Source organism: Panthera uncia (genome assembly GCF_023721935.1).
Source record: "Panthera uncia isolate 11264 chromosome A1 unlocalized genomic scaffold, Puncia_PCG_1.0 HiC_scaffold_17, whole genome shotgun sequence".
Classification (NCBI taxonomy): Eukaryota; Metazoa; Chordata; class Mammalia; order Carnivora; family Felidae; genus Panthera; species Panthera uncia.
In genome coordinates, this window is record NW_026057577.1 from 152,373,440 (window position 1) to 152,388,639 (window position 15,200).

At 52.6% G+C, this 15,200-nt stretch overlaps 2 protein-coding genes and 1 pseudogene across 2 annotated transcripts; 2 read left to right on the forward strand and 1 right to left on the reverse strand.

Moving 5' to 3' along the window:
• Window positions 1–305: 305 nt before the first annotated feature.
• On the forward strand, window positions 306–4,480 carry LRRC14B (leucine rich repeat containing 14B). The gene is made up of 2 exons (XM_049648864.1): window positions 306–1,195; window positions 3,827–4,480. Exons 1-2 carry the CDS (start codon window positions 306–308, stop codon window positions 4,467–4,469), a joined length of 1,533 nt encoding a protein of 510 aa, XP_049504821.1. The 3' UTR covers window positions 4,470–4,480.
• Window positions 4,481–10,636: 6,156 nt separating this feature from the next.
• CCDC127 (coiled-coil domain containing 127) lies at window positions 10,637–12,065 on the reverse strand. Its single transcript, XM_049648935.1, has 2 exons — window positions 12,057–12,065; window positions 10,637–11,964 (listed from the first exon to the last, which is right to left on the reverse strand). The coding sequence occupies exons 1-2, from the start codon at window positions 12,063–12,065 to the stop codon at window positions 11,251–11,253; spliced, it is 723 nt and encodes a 240-aa protein (XP_049504892.1). The 3' UTR covers window positions 10,637–11,250.
• Window positions 12,066–12,742: 677 nt separating this feature from the next.
• Window positions 12,743–14,517, forward strand: LOC125935327 (poly(rC)-binding protein 1-like; annotated as a pseudogene).
• The last annotated feature ends 683 nt before the right edge of the window (window positions 14,518–15,200 follow it).

Here is a 15,200-nt window from a genome sequence, read left to right on the forward strand (position 1 = left end):
GGGCCCCCCTGTGGTGGGCACGGGCGGCAGTCTTCAGGGGCCCGGTGCTACTTCGCCAAGCACTTGGGCAGCTCTGCTCCAAGGACAGGCTGGCCACTGGCAGACGCCTCCAGGGCCAGAGGCAAATAAGCACCCACGACCAAAATAGCTGTCAGATGACCAGAGGGCCCCGCTCGCCACCTTTGGCCCAAAGGCGAGCTGCTCGCAGCAGCTGCAGCTAAAAATAAGCCAGAAGGGCATCCATCTTTGGGAGAATCGCAACGGGAGAGCACCGTCCTGCCTTCGGGCCGCCACAGGCGGGCACAATGAGGTCGCTACGCTTCATTTCTGCTGAGGCCCTGGTGTCGCACCCCCAGGTGGCCAAGCAGAGCCTGGATGGCGTGGCCCACAATCTCTACCCACTCCTGTTCAAAGCCAGCTACTTGCTGGAGCAGGCAGAGGTGATCCGCACCCTGCTGGAGCGCTGGCCGCTGGAGGAGTTCTGGCTGAGCGCGCTGCTCGGGCCGCGCTCGGAACCCCCGGAGGACTTGCGGGACCGCGCCTGCCGGGCCTGCCTGGAGGCCTGTGTGCAGGGCCTCGCGGACCACGCGCTCCGGGCCGGCGGCCCGAGGCGGCTGCGGGTGGCAGACCTCACAGGCATCCGAGACGTGCAGGTGCAGCAGTGCCCCTGTGGCAGGGCGCTGGGCAGGTGGGGCCGCACGGAGCTGCTGGCCAGGACCTGCTGCCGGCTGCAGGCAGAGCCCCTAGGGGCCCAGCGCCCCATCCAGGTCTTTGCTGACCTCTTTGTCACAGAGGGCAACTTCAAGGTGGTGGTGCAGGCCCTGGGGCCATCAGGCCCTGCCCCACTGCGTGTGCGCTGCCTTTCTTTCCGCGCTGACAGCCTGGGCCCCAGCCAGCTGCTGCACGTGCTGCGTCTGGCCGGGCCGGGTGAGCTGCGCAGGCTCGAGGTGGTGCACAATGTGCGGCTGCATGCGGGACACGTGCAGCAGCTGCTGGCCCAGGTGGGCTTCCCCCAGCTGGCCTCGCTCACCCTGCCTGCCAAGGCCTTCGATGCGCCCCCCACCAGCACCCCAACCCCCGACGGCGAGGACCGCCTCCTCACCTCCATCGCCTGGGAGCTCAGCCAGATGACCCAGCTCACAGAGCTGAGCGTGGCCTTCTCCACCCTGACAGGGAAGATTCGGAAACTGCTTGGGTGAGTCTGGGGTGACAGGACGGAGGGCAGGCCGGGTTAGTGGTATCTCTGTTCACAGCTACTCAGCGTGGGTCTGGGTGACACAGGGCCCTCTCAGCGGCCAGGCGGAAGATGCACAAGAGACCTGCAGATGGGACCTGGCAGTTTACAAGGGCACAAGTTTCCCGGCTCCCTCCATCTTTACTCTGTGAGGGCCCAGAGCGGCAGGAGGGCACAGACAGAGGCGTGTGACCCAGGGGGGTTAGGTTGTGTGTAGCCTGGCAACACAGGGAACTCAAGGAGGACTGGTTTTGGTTAGTGGGCAGAAGAGAAAATTAGCAAAACAAACAACATACAAGTGACTATGTTATATTGTATTAATTATCTGTCTCATAACAAATTACCTCCACACTGGCCTATGGTGGGCCACAAGCTCCATCAGAGCCCAGCACAACTTGGGTCTACTTTTGTGGTCTCCTCTGAAGGGCTTGGTGGGCCGGGAGGGTTAGGCCATCCACTTCCAAGTTCAGTGTGAGGCTGTTGGCAGGTGGCCTCTGCACCTCGGCTGCTGGGAGTCCTCACGACAGAGAGGCTGATCTGAGAACCAGAGGTCACCCAGCTAGAAGCTCTTGAGACCGATGTGTCCACACTTCTGCATACTTTGTTGGTTTGGAGCTAGTCCGTGGGACCATCCACGTGAGGGGAGGACACCACACAAGGGTGGGAGCACCAGGAAGGTCAGGGTTCCACCTGGTTGGTGACTGGCCATGAACATAGAAAATTAAACTTCTTTCTTGAGCCAGTGGGGGTGAAGATGTGGCTTCTAGTTTAGGGAGTCCTTGGCTTACAGATGTTTCTCTTTTATACAAAGGAACCCCAGAAGCTGCTGGCCAAGGGCTGCACTCACCTTTCCTTCTCTTTCCTAACCCTCCTCCTCCACCCTGCCTACCCCAGAGCCCCCCATCCCTGGTCTTCTGTCCCAGGTCTTCCAGAGAGAGAAAAATGAGGGCTCCCTTCCTCCTTTCCTCCTGTCCCCAGTCTCCTGACATAAGAAAGGATGGTTCTGAGCTCATGTATGAATAAACTCTGGCATATATATGGTGGCTGTCTCTTTGAGACCCTCAGGACAGTCCTGCATTTCTGGCCTAGGTCCTCAGCCTGGATGTGCCTTTACTACTGGGGGAAATTGGTTCCACAAGCCAGATGACCCATCACCGGCCCAGCAGGGCCATCTTGCTAGCTCAGCCCCTGACAGGCTTTCCCGTCTCCCACCACACTCTGACCCTCCACTGGTAGAGTACGTGCTCCCATATGTGTTTCAGTCTGGCTGATTGTCAACAGCCTGGTGAGGCCCCAGGGAGGTCCCAGCATGACGTGTGTCAGGCTAAACAAGTGTGAGACTGGGGGCGGGGGGGGGGGGTTGTTGGTGGTGGTGGTAGTTGGGGAAGGCTCACTCCCTGGCGTGACTTTGAGCAGAGACCCAGAGCACTGAATAGGCAGACTGTGCAGTGGCCTGGACAGAGGCGCAAAGGGCCCAAGCTGGTAATATGGAGGGATCAGGCATCAGCAGGGAGAAGGTTGGGGTTGGTAGGCAGGACAGTGTGAGAGAGGGGAGTAGGGGAGGGGAGGAAAGGAAGAGAGAAAGTCCTTGGAGGTTCTGAGCAGGAAGAAGATGTGATCACGTTCGTATTCACAAGGGCTTCTCGGGCTTCTTTGGCCCACACGATAGACCTGGATGGAGGGGCCAGGAAAAGGACAAGCATGGTGGGCTCTCAGCACCCAGGAAGTACAGGTGCAGGGGCAGGGGGCAGGAGGGGTGGCAGAGAACAGGACCCCATATACTCTCCTGCACTGAGTGCTCAGCCTGATGGCACCAGACCCAGGCCCAGCATCACCCGGGCAGGGTGGGCTGAGAATGTGCATTCTTCACAAGTCCCAGGGTGCAAGGGCCCTTCCTGACTTTGAGAACTGCCCACCAGAGCAGGGTTTACCCCAGCTGTGCATTTGCTGATGCCAGGCCACCTACCCCACCTACATTAGAACACGGGAGGGTCTTTAGGTCCCAGCAAGGCTAGGGCTGGACTAGATGGCTCCATGGCCCTTCCCCACCTTAAAGTTGTGAGGGCTTCCTCTCTTTGTTCATAGTGAAGCTAGCTGTTTTGTGCCAGCTCACGTGCACCTCACTGCCCCACGGCAAGTACATGAGCAGACACAGTGAGGGGTTGACAAAACAGATTTAACATTTTAGGAACTGATGACAAAGGCCAGACCTGTCTTGGGCTAAGTTAATTCTTCTCTACACTTGGTCACACCACTGGTTCAAGACTCAGCTCTGCCATCACAGCCCCAAACTGTCCACAGACAGCAGGCAAATGAATTACCCTAGTTCTAACAACACTTTATTTATGGACACTGAAAACTGAATTTCATATTATTTTCACATGTCACAGAGTATCTTTCTTCTTTTGATTTGTTCCAATGTTTACAGATGTAAAAACCATTTTAGTCTTAGGCTGAATAAAACAAGGCAGGAGTGGATGCAGCCTTTGGGCCATGGTCTGCTGACCCATGAGATAGAATTCACCTTTATTCCTCCTAGAGCTCCTTGCAGGGATCTCCTTTCACCTGTGCTCTTTTCCGCCCTGCCCCTAGCCCCCTGAGGACACCGCTGAGGGTCCTGGACCTGGCCAACTGCTCCCTGAACCACGCGGACATGGCCTTCTTGGCAGACTGTGCCCACAGCATGTGTCTGGAGGTGCTGGACCTCAGTGGGCACAGCCTGTTCAGCCTGTTCCCCTCAACCTTCTTCAGGCTGCTGGGCCGGGCCGCCCAGACACTGAGGATTCTCACCCTGGAGGAGTGCAGCATCGAAGACAGCCACATGAGCATGCTGATATTGGCCCTGAGCCCTTGCCACGAGCTCTGTGAGCTTCGCTTCCTGGGGAACCCACTGTCGGCCCGGGCCCTGAGGCGCCTCTTCACAGCTCTCTGTGAGCTGCCCAAGCTTCGGTGCGTAGAGTTCCCAGTGCCCAAGGACTGCTACCCTGAGGGCACCGCCTACCCCCAGGATGAGCTGGCCATGTCCAAATTTGACCAGCAGAAATACAATGTGATTGCTGAGGACCTCCGGGCTGTGCTGCTTAGGGCTGGCCGGGGGGACATCCAAGTCTGCACGCCCCTCTTTGGAAGTTTTGACCCAGATATCCAAGAAACAAGCAATGAACTTGGAGCTTTCTTGCTGCAAGCTTTCAAAACTGCTCTAGAAAACTTTTCTAGAGCGTTGGAACAAATGTAGTAGGCCCTTGAGCAGGCCAAAGGGGGCCTTGTAGTTCAGCTGCACGACACCCCGGGCATCCTGAGTCAGCAGGCTTGGGCATCCGCTCCCCGGCCACCACGATTTGAAGCATCTCTTAGTGAAACTCGTGTGTGACATCCATTAAACACTAGAGGAGTGGAAACTCTGGCTCCAGGAAAGGTGACTCAAGGCCACTTTGGTGTCAGAGCTCCACGGGGACCCACGAGCTGTCCGCCACCGTGGTAGTGGTGAACAGTGGAGCAGTGCTGGGCAGGATGGGAGCAAGGAGAGGGAGCCCAGACATCAGGCCAGGGCCAGGAAGACACCAGAACCTGTCACAGAACAGGTTGTCTGTACCACGTCTGGGTGGTTTGAGTGATTGAGTCCTGATGCATAAATGCTTAATTACAATGTCGGGGCTAGGTTTCTGTTAAGATCTGACTCATACGAAGGGCTGAGTGTTAGGATGATTACATACTAATAAAACAGCAGTGTGACTTATTCGGACGTGGCTTTAATTTCAACGCAATTTGTATTTTTTTAAGTATCTAAGAATATGAAAATGAAACGTTTTCTCAAGACAGAGGCTAGGGCTTGATGGGGCCACACCTCCTCACACCATAACCACCAAGTTCTCAATGGGGGTTTGAATGACTGTGTGAGCAGGCTCTGTCTTGTGTCCAACAGCAGGTCCCTCCTCCCCGCCGGTGAGTCCCTGTCCAGGTATGTCCCATGCCTTTCTCTCCACAACCAAGTGGGGCTCCCAAGTGACAGCTGTCTCAGGATTCTGCTTACTGAGGAAGGCAATAAGGTTCCTCCCGGGTCTTTCAGGAAAGGAGGACATCCAACAAGGGGGCAGGAGGGAAGAGGTGACGTCTAACTCCCCTTGCCCCTCAGATCTGCTTTCTGAGCCACCACCCTCACTGCACTGCTCACCCTCGGCCATCTCCACAGGTCCATCCTGCTGGCAAAGTCTCTGAACCCTATTTCAGGCTCATGGAGTTTGTTATTTTAAGAAGGTCTCGAAAAGAGGGTAGTCACAGAGCAAAATTTTGCAGTGATTTCATTCTAACTCTAAAGAGTGAATAAATTGAAACTGTTTGTCTGTGGCTGGCAGGATAGGACCCAGCATGTACATGGGCAGCTGTGGTGGAGATGGGCCCAGGGATGCTGTGGTGACTGAAGCAGGAGGTAGGCATGCAGGCATCTACTGGTGGTGAATGTTCCTGACGGCTCCCGCTCCTGGTGCCCCTGAAGAACGAACGTATAAAAGCCAAAGAGGATGGTGGGGGTGGGAGGCACATTTAGAGCAACTCTGAAGCATGTGAAGCAGCCAAGCAGGACCTATGCCTCCTGTGCCATCGTGGTGCCTGTCGTTTACTTGTTCCTGTGGACCTGCTGGGCCCCAACCCTGAAAGTGCCATTTCTGGCCACGATGGGTTTTTGCCTCACCTGCCCAGCCTGGGAATCAGAGGCTCTGACGATGCCCACGTGATGTCGGTCACAGGAATCCTGCCAGGGCCCAGGCACATCCCTGTGCTTTTCATGCTGGGGAGGGCACGGCTCCAACCCAAAGGCAAACCGTGGGGACAAGAAAACTCATCACGCAGGTGGAGAGCGGGGCAGAGGGCCGGGGGTCAAGAGGTTGCGAAGGTACCACATGGCAGCTCGACTGTCTCTCCTCCTGGTGAAGCTCAGGGGCCTATCACTGCCCAAATCTACCCGGTCTTCCTAGGGGCCAGACACCTGAATTTAGCAGGAACAGTGTGAGGACCATGATGGACACTGGGAAACGTCTTTCCAGGACATCAGGGACATGGTCTTTGCTCCCCCCAAGTCCTTTGTGGTGGGTTAACCATTGCACATCCTCCAGGAAGTCAGCGCTGCTTCCTGTTGCCTATCCTGGCAAAGAGGGGATGCAGATTCAGGGGCTTCCACTTGGTCCTTCCTACCCTGCTTTTGTTCCAGATGTTTCTTTCCAGTTATACACTCCAGACGAGGAGAGATCGACTGATCCAAGGAACCCTCTGTGCGGGGGACGTGGCCAGAAGACCTGGAGACGTGAGCCTGTGGCTCTTAGTATCACTGACGCTGTCTCTTTCCATCTCATTTTGTGGCCTGAGCAACACCCTGATCGGTTGCCACCCACTAGACCCTATGATTCCATCTCTATCATTGGCCACCGCGGCAGCTCCCTATGGGTGAAGGCTGTCTTCTGGGTCTTGATGCCCATCACAGTGATTCCACCCACCTGCCCCTGCCAGTCCTGAATGCCATCAGCCTGGGGCCCAAACCCACCCACAACATCACCGCCACCAGTGGGCCTCACTTACAACAGCAGCCCCGGCCTGTGGGCAGCAGGCACTGCCGAGCTACTCAGTGGTGCCAGAGCCCTTTTCTCAGCACCTCAGTGGAGGCAGAAGCATCTGCCCTCGTGTGATAAACCCTCTCAACACCCCCTCCACGCCTCCATGAGCCTCTGTGCTTCTGGCTCCGGGCAGCCTGGCACTCATCCCCCACTGGCCGCAGGTTGCCCACAAGCGGCCAGTGCCCTTGCAAGGACATTATATGCAGGGATACAGGGGAGTCCCCCACGGTGGGGTGCCCTGCCCCCCCCTTAGACGCACCCCCCACCCCCGCCGTGAAGCCCAGGTCCTCTTAGGTGCAACCATTTCCCCCTGGAGCAGGGACTTGGCCGGTGGCGGGGGCAGGGGGTCTGCGGGAGGGGCTCAGACGCGATGCTTCCCTGCAGTCTGCACCCTGACAAGACCCTGACTTGCCAGGGAGTCTGCAGAAGGTGGATTTCCCTCCTTCTGCTGCCGCAGAGGCAGTCGATGGTTGGCACACGAAGCCTCGTTTTCTTGTCAAGACTTCCTCTGACGTTAACAAAGGCCACACACCTTGACTTCCCTGCACCCTCTCCATTCGAATGCCGTAGGAGCATAGAACCCCCCCCCCCCCCCCCCAGTTCCCAAACTGCCACGCACGGGAATAGAACAGGTAATACGCAAGCTCAGGAGGCCCCGGAAGAGAAAGACCGAAGCAAACATGCACACGCGAAGCAGAGAAGCCACTGAGCCAAGGCTGCTGACAGGTGTTGCCGTTTCTGGCTCCTCTCTGAGGGACTGGCCTGCACTGTCCACTCCTGCCCTGAGGGTTCTGTGTCATGTCCTCGAGTAAGCCACCCCCTTGTTACTGTCTCACGTAGCTTGGATTGATCTCTGTTACTTGCAGCCAGAGTCCTAATCCGGAGAGAAAGGGAGCAGCTGTTTTTGTCACTGCTGGAAGAGAGGAGCACCTTGTGTCGGTGAGCAACAGCCCACTTAGGCGGGGCCGGGCACATCCGGAGGCCCGGCTCTGGCTGCGCACAGCCCTCCCGGCAAGCTCTGTGACATCTCTCTGGCCTCTCCAGCTCCAGCTGAGCTGGGTGGGGTCCCCTGCTCCCTCACAAGATAGCCTAGTGAGCACACGCCGTGGCTGAGTCTTTACCAGTGCCCGCGTGTCTACTTCAGATCGGCTTTCCTGAAGTGACACTAAAACGGAGGAACTAATGACAAACTTTTCCTCCCTCTCCTTAAAGAGATGATCTTGGTAAACTGTTCGGCCATCAGACCTTTGAACAATCCCACACAGAAATACTCCATTACGTAGTTTATTTATTTATTTTTTTTTTTTAACGTTTATTTATTTTTGAGACAGAGAGAGACAGAGCATGAACAGGGGAGGGGCAGAGAGAGAGGGAGACACAGAATCCGAAACAGGCTCCAGGCTCTGAGCCGTCAGCACAGAGCCTGACGCGGGGCTCGAACCCACAGACCTTGAGATCATGACCTGAGCCGAAGTCGGACGCTTAACCGACCAAGCCACCCAGGCGCCCCTCCATTACGTAGTTTAATTAAATATAACTTCTCTTTTCAAAAACACAGGTTCTTGGGTGAAGACTTCCCTGTCATAACTACGCATCGTTGGTGCGTTTGCAGAATTACTTTGTCATCATGAAATCAACAACTTCCTCTGCCAGCCCGTATACATGTTATAGACAGACACAACTGTAAACACACAAAGAAATACGTGGAAGAATTCTGATCTGTCTCTTTGAACTTTAACAAGGCGGGGAAGGCATGTTTAACATAAATTGAGTGGGATTAATCTATAGCACTGTTTCATTTTGGGGACATTCAGGTCAAACCCTGTGCCTTCCAACTTTATTCCAAAGTGAAGCACACTGAAGTAGGCACTTCCACAGGAAGCAGAGGCTGAACACAGCCCCGCCCCTGCCCCGTCCAAGCCCTTCCTGTGGAAATCACTGCAACCCCACCCCCAATAACCTGGTGTCCCCAAATCAATTAAAATCACAGGCTGTGAAATGACCCCTCTTCTTGACTGCCACAGAGACAGGCTCCCTCCAGGGACAGGAGCGTCAGTCTGAGAACTTCCAGAAAGCAGCCTGGACAAATGATGATGTTTGACTCTCAAGTCCCCACAAATCTTGCACACGTATCAAACAGCTCCTGGCTCCGATCCTTTTCCTGTTTTAAACCCTTTTCTTTCAGTAATGTTCTACTGTAGCCTCTTAGTCCACACATATTTTGCTGTATCTGTGAAGTCATCACATAGGCACGACATGGTGTAAACATTTCGAGCCTAATAAAAAATCAGCGTGAAAAAGGGATGGCATCAGACTAACCCTCAATGAAACTTGCTAATGGAAGGCAGCTGTGCCACAAGATGCAAACGTGGCCTAACATAACTTTCTGTAGAAAGTTTGTCTTTCTGATTTTGCAGTATCAAGCCAGTGTCTAAACTGCCTTGAATTATCTGAACATAGTTATCGAGCTATCGGAGGCTAGGCTGAGAGCACATTGGATATTAGAAAATAGGATGAGGGTTAATAATTCACCTTGAAAGTTACCTGCCGAATGGCTGGCTGAACTTTCCTCATTTTAAAGAAAAAACCAAGGGGAAAGAATTAAGTGGTTTATGCAAGGACACCTGAAAAATCAGAGTAAGACTGAATGTACACCACTCCAGGCAAGGATATAATGCACCAGCAAATACAAATAACCAGAGTTTTTTAGTTCAGGTTTACCTGAATAAGTTATTTCTGTTTGGATCGAGGAGTGGCAATGGAGCAGAAAGGTGACATTAGGAGTCGCTGGAGAAGAAAAGCAGGCAACTGTCCTGCGCAGAGCACAGCAGCTAAGAGCAGAGCCTGGGGCGGGGGACCCCGGCTACTCGGGGGGACTTACTGCAGCTCTGAGCCACTTTCTCATGTCTGAAATGCTCCCAGTGATTCAAAACCACACACAAGCATAAATGATGCAGATCCAGAGTGCCGCTAAGTACTCGGCAAAACTTGGTCCCTAGCCCGAATCCAGCTCGTGATATTCCCCTGCTATTAAACGTTTTTTGTCAGCCTGCATTTGTAAAAGTTTGTCTCCCTACCACAGACAGGCGGGAAGGCTGGGTGGAAACAGGGTTCAAAAGCAGACCTCAATCTAGCTGCTCCTGGGCCTCTCACAACCAAGCAACTGGGTGTAAGCTACCGGCAGTTCTGGGGCCACACTGCCCGGGCAGCCTCTCCTGACCCTAGCGCAGCTGCCTCGCCTGTACGGAAGGCCACAGGTCTTCCAAAGGACTGCTGCAAGGCTGGTCCCTGGCTGGCACAGGGAACCTGGATTTGGGGAGGGTCCCTCTGCCACGACCAGTAAGAGCAGCCCAGTGTCTAAACTGTGCAGTTTGAGGTAACACTGACTTCCCTTCTGCGAGTCTGCAGTCTGGGACTCCAGGCAGAGGGCACCCACATGACCAGCCCTCAACACAGACCCTGGGCTGTCTCTGGGGTCCCAGGTTGGTGACAGTTCATAGTCCTTGCCGGTGTGGGGGACAGGGGAGCACGCCCATGACCCCCCTGGGAGATGACTCTGGAAGCTGCATAAGCTCCTCACTTGGTCCCATGTGCCTTTCCTGCTGCTGCATTTACTACACACCCTTCCCATGTACTGCTAAGATTAGGGGTGGGATTATGGGGCGATGTGTGAAAGGCTGATTCACATTAGCTTTGTGAAAAATGGACCACGAGTGCCTACCTTTTTTTAGTTTGTGGCGAAACGGGAGATAATCTATGCAAAAACATTTTATAAAGAGTGAAGAATTACACACATAAGTGGCATTGTTGCTTTTATATGGCAAGTGTTTTTATTAGATGTCATTGCAAATACATAGCATGTGCTAACTGAACATGGACACAAGCCAGATGCAAAACACATACCAAGGTTATCAACTGAATACAGGAAACACTTTCTTTCCCTTTGGTGGGAGAGACCCTCACAATAGCATGAATCCTCAATAGTATTACTATTTTCTGTCATCATCATTAGGCAGTTCTGTTACCTGACAACTTTTATTTATAATTCTAGGAAAGAGAAAATTGGAGGAGAAAACAGAATTTATTTACGGAGTGATAAAAACAGACAGAACACTACTGAGAATCAGTACTGTACTTGACTTTCTTAGAAACAATCTTACCCTATAGCGCAGATATGAGGTTACACTGTTCAGCCTAATAAAATATTACAGCTTAAAAAAAATCCTCCTGAGAAACTGCATCTTTAAGAGCTGAAAAGCATCAAGGAAGCGGGACCCTGTGTCCCGCTCAGAGGGTGGTGGGAGTGGAAGAACACTCGGTCGACAGTGCTACACGCGCACGTAGCAGAAGGAAACCAGAAAATGATACCCCGAAATGCCGCAGCGCGGTGAAGAGGCACGCCTCACTCCTGCCCTACTTCTCTAGTATGGCTTTCTCGACCGCCTTGTACTTCTTCAGTTCAACAATCAGTTCCCAGTATTTGAGATACAACCACATGAGTCTCCCGTTCTGGCGTCTGTTGGTATTCCAGACATCGCCACAGTATGTGTCGTGCTTAAATATGTCGGTCAAGCCGGCTGCCATGTGCAGCTCGGCGGCAACTGGGTCAGCGGATGCCCGGACCAGTAACCTCTTCTCTATTTCCAGCCGCCTGCTGCGAGGGAGGAGCAGGCTGCAGTAGATGCTCTGTCTTTCCGTAAGAGCATCTTCAAACTCTCTCAGCACAAGCCTGGCCCTCCTCTGCCAGTCTTCTTCCTTTTCCAGGAAGCTCAGGTATGTGCTTCTCAAGGGCTGCAGCTGTCTCTTTTCTTGCATGACCTGAGCCCGCTCCTGTTCCAGAAGCTTCTTTTCTTCTACCAACTTGCGCCCCTGAGAGATAAGGGCTTCTCGGTAACTAGTTGTTCTGTTTTGTTCTTTTTCAAGTTCCAAAGACAAGTGAGCAACCGCACGCCGGTTTTCTGAGATCACGGCGTGGTACTTCGCTTCAAGATCCCGCTGGAAAGCAGCCGTTCTCTGACGGTACGCTTCTCTCTCTTTTTCTATTTCTTTCTGGGACTCCCTAGACCAAATCCAACCTGACAGCAATAAATTAGAAGAGACATTTAATGAAAAGTCAGAGTTGAAGTTCTAGAAGCTTTATTTTTAAAAAGCATGGAAACAAAAAAGCATAAAGCAGCTAAGAACAACATTTCAATAAAATCTTAAGCCCTGAGAGATACAGATAACATTTGGTATGAAACCACATAGCAAGCAAAGTCCACATCTTAAAATCAGACAGGGGTTCCCAAAAGGCAAGTGTGACAAGGCTGCTGACAGTTCCCTTTTCAGCCTCATCTCCTACAGCAAAGAAAATCTACCACTGCTTTCTCTTGCTCTCAAACCCACCGCCACTGCCCACTCTGACTACAGTGCATATGCTACTGGCAAGGTTTAAAAGTTCGGAGCGCCTGCGTGGCTCTGTCAGTTAAGTGTCCGACTCTTGATCTCAGCTCAGGTCATGATCTCGTGGTTTGTGAGTTCGAGCCCCGTGTCAGGCTCTGCACTGACAGCACGGAGCCTGCTTGGGACTCTCCGTCTCCCTCTCTCTCTAACTCTACCCCACGCGCGTGCACACACTCTCTCTCTCTCAAGATAAATAAACAAACTTATAAATAAATAAATAAATAAATAAATAAAATAAAAGTCAATATAGCTATGCTTCATGTATTGTTGGCTGGTGATTACAGAACTGAGTAATTTCAAAGTGCACTCAGCCTTGCCTGGTCATCACTAGTAAGCAGCTGAAGTCCAAGAGGCTTGCTTCTATTCTGACAAGGGGTGCATAAAAATAAGGTGGAGTAAGAGGTTCAACCTCAAGACAGGCCTGGCCCCCCTTCCCCAGCAGGGAAACTCGAACGTCACAAACATGGGGCAGACCGAGGGGCAGCCAGGCCTCTGCCCTCTGCTGTGTGGACAAATTTCAGCCCCGGGGAGGTTCTCTGGGGGTTTCCATCCCCCAGCACTCAAGCTGGTGTCCTTGCGATTTGGTTCTCCTTCTCCCAGGTCCCTTGGGAATCTTCACTGGTCTATGACGCCTGCGGCCACCCCAATTCTATAAGCATAGAAACAAATGTATTCCTTCCTCAACTAAAAACAGCCTCTAGTCCTATTTCACTTGGTAACTGACACTTGAAAGCACATCTTTATGTCTTCCTTTGGCCCAAGTTCACAGGCAGGGGAAGTGACCAGTAGAGCAACAGTTACAATACCATTTGATCAGCACAGCTAGACAAAACTGTTTGCAGTCCCAGTTTCAGAAGGCAGAGAAGAAAGTTGGGGATCCTGCTTAAAGATATAGAAGTACTCTTTCCTATTCTTCCTCCTGAGTATTGCCAGAAACCCGGGAACTCCCCTGAACACCACCCGCTGCTCCCCTGGGACGCCAGTGTGATTAAAAGGGAACTAAATGTGACTCTCACCATTTGGCTGCTACGCATGGAAAGGAAATAGGAAGCATCGTTGGGAAGAAAGGGGAGTTGGTTAAGAGGATCCATGAGGAGAGTGGCGTATGAACATCAGATCAACACCTGGGAGGAGAATTGTCCAGACAGAATCATTACTCCACCCGCCCCACCAATGTCATCTGTAAGGCCTTTGCTATGATCATTGACATGCTGGAAGAAGATATTAACAGCTCCATGACCAACAGCATAGTGGCCAGTAGGCCCCCAGTTACCCCGAGGTTGGTGGTGCCAGCTACCCAGTGTGGCTCCCTGACTGGAAAAGGCAGATATAAGACAGACACCCTGGGGGCCCCAGGTCCAGGCGGCGAGGGGCATGCTGCCCAAAACCACCGAGCGTGCCGTTACCCTCACTGGTGTGCTGCAGCCTGTCACCAAGTGTGTCAAGCAGATGTGTCTGGTGATGCTGGAGACACTCTCCCCGTCTGTCCAAGGCAGAGTCATCACTACTCTGTACCAGCCCATGCCGGCCGGCTCTCCAGTCATCTGTGTGGACAGCTAAGATCGGTGCAGCGAGTCTGTGGGCTACCCCCATGCCACCCATGACCTGGAGGGACCGCCTCTAGATGCATACTCAACTCAAGGACAACATGCCATTTCTCTGCTTGATCTGGCCAAGCCAAACCAGGTGGCAAGACGATAGTCTCGCTTTGCCATGATGCACGGCGGGACTGGATTGGCCAGAATTCACTCCAGCTCTCCAGAGGTGAAAGGCTATTGGGCAAGTTTGGATGCATCTATTCAAACTGCCCATGAACTCACCATTCCAAATAATTGGCTGCATAATCAGGTACAAAGGCGCCAGCATTAATGAGATCTGCCAGATGCCCGGGGCCCAGATCAAAATTGCCAATCCAGTGGAAGGCTCTTCTGCTAAGCGGATTACTATCACTGGTTCTGCTGCCAGTTATTAGTCTGGCCCACTATCTAATCAATGCCAGGCTTTCCTCTGAGAAGAGCATGGGGTGCAGCTAGAACAGTGTAGGTTCACTCGTAACCCCTTTCTGCTGTTTTCCCGTGATCCAACTGTGTAACGTCTGGTCAGTGATTCTAGGTTTCAAATAATTTGTAAGTCTTTAGTTTCTACACAACTTTATCATCTGCTAAGAATTTATTTATTATTATTTTTTAATGTTTATTCATTTTTGAGGGAGAGAGAAAAGAGAGGGAGAAGAGTGGGGGAGGGGCAGAGAGCAAGGGGGACACAGAATCCAAAGCAGGCTCCAGGCTCTGAGCTGTCAGCACAGAGCCTGACATGAGGCCCGAACCCATGAACCACTAAATCATGACCTGAGCTGAATTTGGACTCCCGACTGAGCCACCCAGGCTCTATCATGTGCTAAGAATTTAAATATCACATTCTCTGTTCAACTGTTAACGCTGGGATCAAGATTTAGTTTTATATGCTTTTCTCTCTTTTTTAGTTTTATTTTGGGTTTTTGGCTCATGAATTTCATTTGTTGATAAGAAATGTTAAGAGTGAAATATTAATAAATTTCAGTTTAGTTCTGTAAAAAAAAAAAAAAGAAAAGAAAAGAAAAAGAAACCCTGGCCATCGTACATACAACAAACATAAGAAGACTCTCGAAGGTAGAGAACCGCAGGCAGACTGGCCAGGGACCTTGGCACCCAAGGAACACCGTGATGGTGAGTCCCCCGGAGTTTCATTTGCCTCACACATCCCAGACTTGGAGGTGAAGTGGCAACGGTGAAGACGTTCTTTTAAAAAGCCCCAGCAAAAGTCTGCTCTCCCTGGCCAAAGGACTAGGAAGGTGGCCTAGCAAGACAGAGAGCTTGGACGATAACCACTCTACTCCCACCAAACAGCACAGTCGCTGTGGCTCCATCCCCACCTCACTCGCC